We start from the raw sequence: 13132 nt of genomic DNA, 5'->3' as shown, positions 1-13132 counted from the left end.
CCATTTCTCCATTTCCCAAGCCCTGGCAGACAACCGAAATCATGATTCCATTCATGAAAGTGTAATGGTCGCTCAATAAAACTTGTAAGGGGTCTGGGTGCTGAGAATCTATTGCTCACTGAAACAAAGGGTTCTGGTGCCTTCTGCTGTGATCAGATTTGCCCGGTTCTCCTTCGGTGGTGCGATCGGTTGGGGTCTCAGCTCCTGGACCCCAACAATCAAAACTTTTGACATGTTACTAGGACATGTAAAAAGTTTTAGAAAACAACAGGTACCCTTTAAGTTGTCCTTCACATGTTCATCTCAGTTCCTACTGTAAAATGCTTTTTTTTTTTTTTTAAACATTGAAGTGCAGTTTTTACACTGGCCACTAGACATAAAATATGTTAAAGGGGTATTCCCATCACAGACAATATCTGATAGGTGCGGGTCCCCACGCCAAGGAGAACGGAGCAGGGAGAGCTGGGGCTGGAGGACCCTGGATTTTCCGGGGTCAGTCCACCACCAAGTGCTGCTCCCATAGAAGTGAATGGGAGTGCACCACACACACGCAGCCCCTGCTCCCATTCATTTCTATGGGGCAGACGGAAATAGCCGAGCTATTTTTGGTGGCCCCATAGAAATGAATGGAAGGCGGCTGTGCATGCGCCCTCCATTCATTTCCCCGCTCCGTTTCTAGCAATATGCCCCCATTGTCTGATCTTTTGAGAACAGCTACATGAGCCACAGACACAATGGACAGGACCCTACTGACTTCTATGGCAGAGTTTTCTAGGCATGCTCTGTGACCTGTCCAGAGGGAGCTGATGAGCTCCGATATCACCTACTGTGAATGGTGGATTCTGTGTTATCTATATAGAGGCGTTACCTGTCATTGTAATTCTGCCTGTGATTATAATGAGATGGCTACTAAAAAGTTACCTGTACAGAACAGAAAGTCATGACTAGTGTTGGGCGAAACTTCTGTTTTCAAGTTCGGCGTATCAAAGAAATCCATTATGGATTCCGCTGCAACAGACCATAACTTCTAGTGGAATCTATAACGGAATTCTTAGATATCTCGAACCTTGTACACAAACTTGAAAACAGAAGTTTGCTCATCCCTAGTCTTGGCATGAGATGTCAAAGTGTAAAAATTGTAGGATAATATACATTTCTAAGTACAGAAAGTAACATGGAAAATGTAACAAATATTCAGAAAAAAATACATGCTAAATATAAAAAACAAGATACCTTGAAATGCTGGGGGGCAAACGATAAAGGTTTGCTGGAATGGATCTGTTTGGGTGCAGAGCTGGGTGGCTCCAGGCTGAAGAGGAACTCCTTGCTGGGTAACACCAGTCACCGGGGCAGCAGATGGGGGGTAAAGCGCTGACTGATAGTTTAACAATGGCACATCAGAGTTAGCCAGGGAAAGAGTCGCTGTAGCAGAAGAGCTTGAAGCCAGCACACTAGCCTGAAAGGGAAAGAAAAGGGTTAAACATCCGGTAGATTTTCCGAACCAGTCACACGCCTGTAACCATAACAGCTGCTCGAAATGAACAGCTGGAAAGGTCTGCATTTTAGGTGCTTGACTCAGGGGTTGGCCATGTCCTAATATTGTGGGCACTAGGCTAGGAAACCCATTGCCCCTCATGTCTTACCGGCCACCAAGGTTCAGTGTCCCCCACTACTGAAAACAGCAGAGCCTGGCAGTCACCGCCCCATTGCAGGTAAGATGGCGGCAGGCACTTGATTGACCCATGTATGAAAGCATTCAATGCATGTATCTGCGTGTGCACTGACTGTTTTCAGCGCAAGTACAAAAGAGGCAGCGCCCACTGTAGACCATATCCATGGGCAGTGGGGACACTAAACCTGAGTGCTCAGGTAAGACATGAGGGGGATAGGGGTTTTCTAGGCTAGTGCCCAAAGGTTTAGGATATTATAGAGATTTATTTTAGAAAGTGACCAAACTCTTTAAAGGGGATAGAAATCCATGAAATTTTTTTTTGAGAATCCCACCATTCCAGCCCCGCAACTCCCGTCCCTGCCAGTCGGGAAGTGGTAATATTCTGTATATGCCGCCATTACCACTACCAGCCAAATCAATGGCCTGTGCACAAATGGCACGTGACTACTGAGACAGATTAGCACTCCTCCAGAAGGAAAAAAAGTGTGCCACTTACAGGCAGATACTATGCAAGTCAATATCCACCCAATAATACAGTCATCAGTACAAAGCAGGATTCTGGTTGGCTGGGCGAGATGCCCGTGGTGCAGTTCTTGGATGGTACCAGCTAGTGTAGAGAGCCGTATGGGACACTTTCTTAGTAATGGTGATAAAACTAGAGCTATCTGAAGGAAATGCTACCCATGTAATGACCTGCTCCCTTATGTACAAAGGATGGTGACTACAAGGAAGTCCCTGTGTGCAGCTGCCATGGCTGGCCTACATACCTGATTGTGCACAGTGTTCAACTGGTTATTAAAACTCATAGTCAGATTTGTGCTTGTGTTAGGAGCCACGTGAGTGGTGAAAGGACTCTTAATCTGGTTCACTGTGTCATACATATTGTTTCTCCTCTTGCATATCTCCATGTTCTGAAAACATGACTTTACACTGTGGAAGACGAGAAAGAATAACGTTAATACTGAAAAAAAAAAAATGAGACCAACATTGAGAGAACAATTTGAAAGGTACTGCACCCCGAAGTAAAGGAAGACCATATAAACAGGTACTATACACCTTAAGGGCGCTTTACACGGGAAGAGAATCCCTAAAATGATCACTAACGAGCGTTCATACAATGCTCGCTAGCGATCATCTGCCAGTGGAAATGTACCGCCGATTACCCGATGAACGAGCAAAACGCTTATTCATTGGGTAATTCGATTGTTTGTGAGCACACAAAAATGGTCGTTTACCAGCAGCAGATCGCGCTGTGTAATCACGATCTACTGCCGGCAAGCGAGTCAGTATGGAGACAAGGGATGGCATTCCCGATCACATGTACATGCAGCGGTCTCCTCCGCTGACGAGCAAGCGATTGTCGGGAAGAAAAAGCTTCCTTCCCGACAATCTGCTGCTCTGTCGTCCAATGTAAAGGAGTCTTTAGGCCCTGTTCACATCGCGATAATGCACACAGGAAAGGCGCCCAAACGATAACTCCAGCTGACGCCTGTGATGTATCCCACGGTATAGTCAGAGTGGAATAATTTGCAAGAAGAACAAGGTATACGTTTTTTTTCTTCTGTATACCGTTTTATAGAACAGCATAGTGTACTACCCTTTCTGTGGTATGCCAGCAAAAGGGAGGCCAAAAGGATACACTTTTGCCCTGTGTTGGGTTAACAGACATGGACACGGTTAGTGCGTATGCTGGTAACTTTTTTCTGGCGTCCTTGTAAAGCAGACGCCATTACCTTGATCTGAAGAGGGCCTAACATACAAGGCTTTCCACTCCTACTGAAAATCTTCTCTCAAATAGATGGATATTTTTTTTTGCAGCTGCACAATTAGGTCATCAAGAGCCAAACCACCCACCTATCTTCAGCTTCTATAGAATGCTGTAGTTGTGCTATGTGCACAGTACGTTCAAACATCTTTTTCATTCGCCTAATCTACTTTCAGGAAATAAGGTGCATACAGAATTACCACTGATTTTTATCTACTGTGCGTCTGGCATCGCTGCAGAACTTGAAGGACGAATTAAAAAAAAAGTTTAAAAATGAAAGCCTTGTGTGTCATCCAGAGAAGCGCTTAGCTGAAATTTTCCTGGAAGTACGCTTGAACAGGATGTTTCTGTGTGCCTGGTAACGTTCCTACTTACTGGTTACTGTGCGGGAAATCCAGCAGATGATTCATGGTAACAAAAGGGTGATGTAAGGTTTTCATCGGAGTGATCCTCTTATCTGCGTCAATAGTCAACATTTTCTTCAGCAAGTCTATATATTCTCTTCTGTCTGCCTTCTCTGCCAACATATCGGTGCCTTCTAGGTCTGTCGACATGTTCACCTATTAAACGGAGGGAGAAATTAACACCATGTAGGAGAGATGGCACCTAGTCCGGGCATTTCTGACCTAATCTATCTAACACAGGACAAAAAACAATACAGTATGGTGGACCTTCTTTAAAGGGGTTTTCCAAGACTTATATACTAATGACATCCTCTGAATAGGTCATCAGTATCTGACCGGTGGAGGGCCCGACATCCGGGACCCCCTCCAACCAGCTGTTTGAGAGGGCACCGATGCTCACAGTAGCGCCACGGTCTTCTCGCAGCTTTCCCTAGGCCATGTGATGTCACATTCATCGGTCATATGGCCTAGGCGCAGCTAAGCCCCATTGAAGTGGAGCTGTTTAGCCTCTGTACAATGTACGGCGCTGTGCTTGGTAAGCTGCGATAAGGCCGCAGCACTCATAGGAGCGCCGATGCTTTCTCAAAAAGCTGATCAGCCAGAGTCCCAGGTGTCGGACCCCCACCAATCAGATACTGATGACCTATCCAAATGATCCAGAGGATAAGTCATCAGTATATAAAAGTCTCAGAAAACCCTTTTAACAGGGTAGCACCAGAATCATAACTTATCAATTTGTAGGATAATCACAGCTGACCGACCACTTAGATTCCCAACTATCATGAGAACAAGAGGGTCCCATGTCCTGTTGAGCACTGCGGCTCAATTCAATCGCTATGGGACTGGCAGGAAGCTATGAACTAGTCAGTCCTAAAGAAATTGAATGGATCAGCAGTAGTGCGCATCCTCGACTGCTAATCCATGCAAACATGGCACCCACTACTTCTCATGACAAGTAGGGATCTTAGTGGACAGAGCTCCCTGTAATCAGACACTTACCCCGTGGATAGCTGATAAGTAATAATTGTAACATAACAGGCAAACCATAAAAATATCTACGGGCTGGCCTGGTACTGAAATAAATAGGTCAGACACAGACTACAGACAAACATGATACTGTGTCAAGAGAAAATGAAGACAGCGGCCCCTTCCTATTCACAATTCGCTCTCCGTACAGCTAATGCTGCTTATCATGAACACAGATCCAACACTCACTTGTGCCATGTCATCTAAACAGTTGAAGATGTACTTGCGAGCCTCTTTAGATTTTATTCCAGTTTCCATTTCATGCTCCTCTGGCGTCTGCACAGGAGATAAACAATAAATGGCTGTAAAGGCACACTACCATCAAAAGTGACGTTATTACATATTAACCTATGTAATTAATATTTTATGCATTATTTTACACAAAAAACGGATGGTGTTCTGGATGTAATCTTTTGAAGTCCTTCCATGTCCCTCTACGTCAACCTTTTGTTTGGACTTTTAGCATGGCCATCGTCATGATGGATGCATACAGTTGTATTATTGTAACGGATCCGTTTTTTTGCAGATTCATGACGGACCCGCCCAAAACGTGAGTGTGAAAGTAGCCTTAGAGCATCACACATTACACCAATAAGTGCAACCCTCTTCTGTGGACATCTTTATCTAGGCCTATCTGGAGAACAATAGTCCTACTGTTATCCTAATTCTATTCACATAAAGATGTGCTTCAGGACTCCATATAATCTTGTATTTGATTTCGGCTTCTAAAAAAAAATCTCAAACATGGTTATAAAAATATATATATTAATTAATAATAAATAATAATAATAATAATAATAATAATAATAATAAAAAAAAAGACACTTATGCATTTCAAACTACACATAGTAAGTTTTTACTCATAGCCTGATGCCTAATTCTATTCCTACTACTACATAATAACAACATATCCCCTTCACAGCAGTAGTAAACTTACATGGGTTACCTATCTCTTCTATAGGAGGTTTATATCGGTGCTGACCACTACTGAAGGACAATATTTTGTATTTAATTTTCAGTGGCATAGTACTGCCGAAATGCAAAAAAATAAAAAATTATATTCTTAAAAAAAAAAAAAAAAAAAACGCCTCCATCTTGATTGAAGATCCTGCGTTTCGTGCCAAAGTCATTCGCCACAAAGTAAATTTTAGGGGTAAAATTTGGCAAAGCAGCTGAATGAAATTTTCAATACTTCGCTCATCTCTCATGCTTAAGGTCACATGGGGTCTCCTGACTGTTGAGGCGCAGCTCCGGCGCCTGCCCCATCCCGTGTCGTACATTTTGGTGCTAGGCGTTAATTGCATAACACTATAGTAAATGTATGGCAGATGAGGCCAAGGATTTTATATATATATTTTTTTTAACTAGAACTCTCAGATTCTGCAAAGCACATGCAACAGACACATACTTCATGAGATGCCAACCTTCAGACATACGCTTTGGATGGCTTCCAAATCTCTACAGCAAACCCACGTGTATTGTAAGAATTAGCGCTCAATTTCCTCCCACCCAGACGCATGCAGATGACATGTCAGAATACATTTTAATTTTACCTTTAACCTCCATAATGGGTAGCCCAGATCTGGGTCTCGATTGAAAAATCTGGAAGTCTTTGTTCCAGCGCTGAGAAGGTACTCTGCGGGAAGTCCTTGTGTCTGGGAGATGTACCTTATCTGAAACACAATAATGGCAGCAATTTAACATGCGGCGATGACAGCTTTTCAGACTCTAGGTTTAGTTTGATCATGAAAGAGAGAGTGACCTTGAAGAAAAAATATATATTTTTTTTATAAAGAGAACAGCTGAAAATGAAAAAGCCATTAAGGGGTTTGTACTTTTAAAGTTGAAGGGAAGAGGCGCACGTATCTGTCACATCCAGATTATCTGTCAGGCAGACAGGACGTCGGCAGCAGCAGGCTGGCAAATTTCCGATTCCACAAAAACAAGCACTTTTCCAATGACGTCAAGCTTTATGGTCATAGAATTTATAGATCTACTGCTAAACTACCAAAAAGTAGAGCTCCAGCTATACGTCAATGAAAACAAACGTCCATTACCTCTGGATTTTAGGCTCTGTACCCGTCTGCTACTTCATTTCTTTAACTTTCCACCCATAGTGGAGCTCCCGGGAACCCGGCTGCGCAGAGAACTGCACCCACTTGAATGGGGCTGTGCTGCAATTTCCTGCACAGTGGGTGACGGGAGGGCGACTGTACTGTGAAGGTGATGCAGGACTACATGCTCAGGTTCATGGGGGACCCAGATAATATTTTATGAAAAGTGGATCCAAGTTTGGAGTCTTCCGGTCAAGTCACCTTAAAGGAACGCTAAATCTAGAGATGAATGCAAATGTAACCTAAAAATATAGTTGTCCCCGCTGTTTGTGGCAGGATTGTGGAGAAAATACTGCAAAATGACAATCGGACTTGTAGAAATCATGGACAGAACATAGAGGATAATCTGCTGCTGAGCTCCTCCATCTTTGGATGATGGGTGGCTAAGGGGTGGGGCTTGGCTAATGGGTGGAGGTTAGAAAAAGGGTGGGGCTTACCAAGCTTTTTGTCCTACTGCAGACTGTTTTCTCTGTACTCTTGGGCCAGTATACATTAATATACTGTGGTTTTTTTCCACCTTTTCTGTAACGGAAATTTCAGCAGACTGCTCTTTCTTATACAGTGGGTCCCCCAAAAAAACAACTCTGCAGTACACTTTATTTAAATTTTTTTAAATAACTGAAGTCAATGAGCCTTCAGTCAAAGATACACAGTGGAATAAGTTCCTGACTTCTACCTACGACAGAATGCTTGAATACACAGTCTGAACTGCAGTTAGGGGTTATGCCATAACTGATGTAAAAAATAGAAATTAGTAGATGACAAACTCTAAGAAAGCTAGAACCAGCCCTTTACCACACATGGAACCAGAGTTCTTCTCATTCATTGGTCTAATTGCTCTGCTAGATTTAATTCAGGCTGGCAGCTCAGGGGGCGTGTCCTTTCTCAGGGGGCATGTCCTTTCTCAGGGGGCATGTCCTTTCTGCTGTAGCTCTTTCCCTGCAACTTCCACAGAAGTTATAGTTGGTGACAGTTAAAGATTTAAACTGACCAGCGCGGCCAGCTCAGTGGGGTGGACAAGAAATAGGGAAAAGAACAAACAGCAGGTGGCGCTATACAGAGACATTTTATTGAATAACTTGGTGGCTATACTAAATTTTTAATTACATGCAACTACAAAAATATTCAGATCCAGGTGCTGGTTTGAAAAATGCCAAATATCTTTCATGGCACAACCCCTTTAAACCTGCTTCGATGTGCTTCAAGCTTCGGAAAAAGACTGAACGCCATTCACGGTTAGTTGGTTAGTTGTGCTGTCACGGTGGTGAGAAACGTGTTATATAGGTCTGAACATTTCTAAATTAACAGCAAATTAAATGTTTAAGTGTAACTAATGTAAGGCCTCATACACACGATCGTAGCTTTGGTCAACATCTCATCTGCATTTTTTGAGGATCAGTTGTGGACCCATTCATTTCAATGCGACCACGCAAAAAAAAAAAAAAAAAAAAGTCCTATTCTATTATTCTAGTCCAGTTTGCAGACAAGAACAGGCATTCGAAACATACTGCGAGACCGGCGGAAGGGAAAACGCGGGCAGCACACGGCTGGAGTCTGTGTTTTGCGGATCCTCTATTTACAGATCGCTAAAACCGATCCGGTCGTGTGCAGGTGGCCTGGAGGGTTAGGTAAGGGTTAAGTGAAGCTCTCCAGACAAGGCCATGGTCCTGCATCTTCAGCAAGCCGGCCTGCCAAGCTATTATAATTAGTAGGGCTCAGCGGGATGGATCATGATGCAGGTCGTCCCAAGTACAGCTGGAGGGGACGTGGAGTGGCGGTAAATCAGTGACTCGTGTGCGACCACAAGCAAGCCGAAAGCAGAGCCAGAAGTGGCTGAAAAGTTGTGCTGAAGTTGGCACTTTACGCTTTGCGGCGGTGCACTTCTATATGAAGAGTAACGGTACATACAGACCTTTCTAAAGATGAATGCACGAAACAATAATGAGACCTATAAGTGTCTTCACAGGGTGGGGGTGCTATTTCTCCTTGGGCAAAGGTATGCAAATGAGCTCTCTCTCCAAGCCGAAAAGAAAGCAGATATAAACACATACTATTCGGCTGTACGTGATGCAAAGCGTGCCAGAGACGAAAAGCTGATCATATCGGACTTTAGAGAAGGAAAACAAGCCGTCTTCCCACCCACAGCACAGATAAGAATCTCAGAAGATGGGCTCGCTCCAGGGAAACCACCCGACTGCGGCCATTTATTTTTAACCGCTGAAAGCCAGATTTCCTCTGGAAAGTTACTAAGTGTGTCAAAGGGCCGGTCACTGCGGCTGCACAGGCAATCATTTACAGCTTTGGCAGTTAGGGAGCAGGACGCGCTGACAGGTCATCAGGTCCAACACGTCACTAGTTCACTGCCCAAAGCCCACAGCAACCAAGCAGATTCCACCTTTAATTTTTCACAGATCCTTTGGGAAATGTAAGGTGGAATCTGATTGGTTGCTAGTGGCAAGCAAGCCAGTTTTCCTACACCCCAGTTTGATAAAATCCCCTCATACAAGGACAAGACCCCAGGGCTACCTCCATAAAGCGCGATGCAGCTTTATTCCTGGAAACAGCCGGATGATGTGCACTGCATAGCGAGGCCTGGAAAATCATTACTCATTCCCCCGTCATATGGTACCTAAGTAGTCCCTGCAGGCACAACCAGGAAGCGCGGCAGGATTTTTCTGGCGATGCCGACTCTCACAGGACGCACTGGATCCTAGATGATGTCTAATTCTTTACAAGCAGAATTTCTACTGATAAGTATGAGTAATACTGATGATCTATCCTCAGGATAGGCCCAAGTATCTGATAGGCGGGGGTCCAATGTCTGGCGCCCCCACCGATCAGCTGTTTGAAGAGGCTGTGGTGGCACTCAACAAAGCTCACCAACCACAGCGCCGTTCACTCTATAGTGGCTGTGCTTGGTATTGCAGCTCAGCCCCATTCACTTTAAGTAGAGTGAGCTGCGCCTAGGCCATGGGACGTCACTGGACCAGGAGGCCACGGCACTCACAGGAGCGCTGCAGTCTCTTCAAACAGCTGATTAGCGGGAGTCAGATTCTCACTGATCAGATACTGATGACCTATCCTGAGGAAAGGTCAACACTTTAAAAATCCCTTTAAGGCCTCATGCACACCGCGACACTACAGAGCCATTCTATGTGGTGTGTAAGGCACCATATTACAGAGGGATTCTCCCCTAGAATATTTTTTTCCTTTCTGCTGGTTTCTGTACAAAATTGGAAACAGAGGTATGAGCCCATCGGCCTCATCAGCAATGTGCCACCTTTAATTTATTCTCCCACTTGAAATCAGATAGTGACACATTGTGGGAGATTTATCAAAACTGGTGTAAAGGAAAACTGGCTTAGTTGCCCATAGCAACCAATCAGATTGATCCTTTCATTTTCCAAAGGAACGCTGAAAAAGGAAAGGTGGAATCCGATTGGTTGCTCGGGCTAACTAAGCCAGTTTTCATTTACACCAGTTTTGATGAATCTCCTGTACATTTTTTATTCTATTTTCTGTACAAGATAATGGGTCCATAGACTCGTTCACTGTGATAGGGGAGTTTCCTAGACATGCTCTGTATAGAGTACATAGGTTTGACCATCACCTTTTGTGAATGGTAGATTGTGTGTTATCTATACTGAGGTAATATCTGTCACTGTAATCCTGCCTGTAAGAAGGAGATGACTGTTGAAAAGCTCTATCTAGAGAACAAGAAATCAACATTATTAAATATCCTCAGGACAGCTCATCAGTATCTGATCAGTGGGGTCCGACCCCAGGCGAACAATGGCCTTCATGATGCTTTCCCTAAGCCGTGTGACGTTTCGTTCGTCGGTCACATGGCCTAATTATGAAGCCTGACTAAATTGTGATCACAATGTGCTTGTGTGCGGTGCAGCCTCAGCAAACTACATAATGAAGAGTGATGGATGAGGCAATCCGCACAGAGGGCGTCCAACCTTTCACAAGCCCATTCTCTGGGGATCATTTTCATGCCAAACATATATATCTATTTATACTACTTAGGCTACTTTCACACTAGCGTTCTGCTGTCCGCTCGTGAGCTCCGTTTGAAGGGGCTCACGAGCGGAGCAGAACGCTTCCGTCCAGCCCTGATGCAGTCTGAATGGATGCGGATCCGCTCAGACTGCATCAGTCTGGCGGCGTTCAGCCTCCGCTCCGCTCGCCTCCGCACGGCCAGGCGGACAGCTGAACGCTGCTTGCAGCGTTTGGGTGTCCGCCTGGCCGTGCGGAGGCGTGCGGATCCGTCCAGACTTACAATGTAAGTCAATGGGAACGGATCCGCTTGAAGATGACACCATATGGCTCAATCTTCAAGCGGATCCGTCCCCCATTGACTTTACATTGAAAGTCTGAACGGATCCGCTCAGGCTACTTTCGCACTTAGAAATTTTTCTAAGTTATTAATGCAGACGGATCCGTACTGAACGGAGCCTCCGTCTGCATTAATATGATCGGATCCGTTCAGAACGGATCCGATCAAGCGCTAGTGTGAAAGTAGCCTTACCTTACAAATATCCCACCAATTCAGTGCACTCGCTCCGCCATTCCCCTGTTCTTTGTTTACAAGAAGCCAGAACGTGACGGATGCGGCAGATCAATGGCCTCGGCAATCAGTTTCTATACTACTGGTACCATAGCTCTGCTCGCTAATGCCAGAAGAGCGGTATGTGACCACTGATGGCTGCACATCACAGACTGGGTGAGCACCAGAACGTCATTGCTATATGGGAGGGGGTTGGAGAGCCCAATAGTAAATTGTTATTATTATAACACTTAGGGGCGTTTATATTTTTTCGGAAGCTGGGTAACCTCTTTAAAGTGGGCATCTGGCAGCCCCCTGCAGTATATACAAAATGGAATCATACTGCAGAAGCAAAAGTATTTATATATATATTTTTTTTTTATGGAAACTACAAAAAAAAAAAAAACTAAAAACTGTTTTTTGGGGAATAATATATTCATGACCTATGCTCAGGATAGGTCATCAATATCAGATCTGTGGGGTACCCGACTCCCGGCACCCCCGATCATAGCCCACAGTGCTCTGATAAACTGTGTCCTCTTCCTTGGCCAGTGATGGCACTTTTATGGGTCACATGCTCTAGGCGCAGCCTCTTCAAACAGCAGGCAGTACCAGGTGTCGGACCCCCATGGATCAGATATTGATGACCCACCCTGAGGATAGCTCATCAATACTGTACTTCCAGAAAAACCCTTTCAGAAATTAAGTCCAAGTAATGGGAATGGAGTCCACTGACTGCAGTATTCTTCCTAGTCTCTCGCAGCTAGTGAATGTCACAGTGACTATTATGCAGGAGACCAGACGAGAGGAGAAGGGCTCCGCATTTGCTTCTGCTAGTAAATATGTGCAGGATGTTTGAGGGCAGTGGTTTTACATAAGCAAACAGGAAACTCCCATCTAACCTTACCCGCAATGTAGAGATTAGTAAAAACCGTAGATGTCTTCTGGTCCAGCTGGTAAAGGATACATCAGCTACCAGTATGGATATGTACAGCACTACATAGGAGGGGCGTCACGCTCCACAATGCATATGGCCGTTACGTTTCTTATCTTCGCATACTAAAATCTCAGCGGTTTTACCTCAGCACATGAAGCGTGGTGTCAGAAAATGTTGGTAGCATACAGGTGCCACCCAACAGCCAGGTGCTCCCGCTGAGGAACCCTCATAGAAAGAGAAGTGCACCGCCCTGTCACCTCAAATAGTACAGAAATCACTAGGGTGAAGAGTGAGGTTCCTACACATGGCACAAACTGAGAAATGAAACTCTTTATACACAAATACGAGCCGTGAAATGCTGGAGACCATTCTAGGAGGGTCCTACAGAGCATGCAATTCCTGTCTGCAGAGCGGACTTCCCACTAGATAAGGGAAGAAAGCACAGAAGTAATTCATCTCTACTCCTCACAAGACCTCTTCTGGTGAGTGACGAAGCAAGCATACCAGCCGGCCCAATATAATGTGCCCAGAGCCCAGCAGACGCTAAGAGGGCCGAATCGGGAAAGAAAAATCTGATAGGATGGAATTTTTCTGTTCCCCTCCGAGATAAGCGGCTCCAGTGGCGTCTGTCCTCTTGAGCTGAAGGTTTCATGAAAATCAGG

The 13132-nt window shown here is 44.7% G+C and overlaps 1 protein-coding gene across 5 annotated transcripts in view; it reads right to left on the bottom strand.

The window, feature by feature from the left end:
- Window positions 1-13132, bottom strand: part of HIPK1 (homeodomain interacting protein kinase 1) — a 76563-nt gene that overhangs the window by 25604 nt on the left and 37827 nt on the right. For all 5 annotated transcript variants that reach the window (XM_040423912.1, XM_040423913.1, XM_040423916.1 and 2 more), the window contains 5 exons: window positions 6421-6540; window positions 5057-5143; window positions 3813-3997; window positions 2440-2602; window positions 1234-1456 (listed from right to left, as the gene is read on the bottom strand). In XM_040423912.1, the coding sequence (XP_040279846.1) occupies window positions 1234-1456; window positions 2440-2602; window positions 3813-3997; window positions 5057-5143; window positions 6421-6540 (778 nt within the window). The remainder of the gene's footprint in view (window positions 1-1233; window positions 1457-2439; window positions 2603-3812; window positions 3998-5056; window positions 5144-6420; window positions 6541-13132) is intronic.

The sequence above is a fragment of the Bufo bufo genome, chromosome 3 (assembly GCF_905171765.1).
Source record: "Bufo bufo chromosome 3, aBufBuf1.1, whole genome shotgun sequence".
Taxonomy (NCBI): domain Eukaryota; kingdom Metazoa; phylum Chordata; class Amphibia; order Anura; family Bufonidae; genus Bufo; species Bufo bufo.
This window is presented reverse-complemented; position numbering and strand designations above follow the sequence as displayed.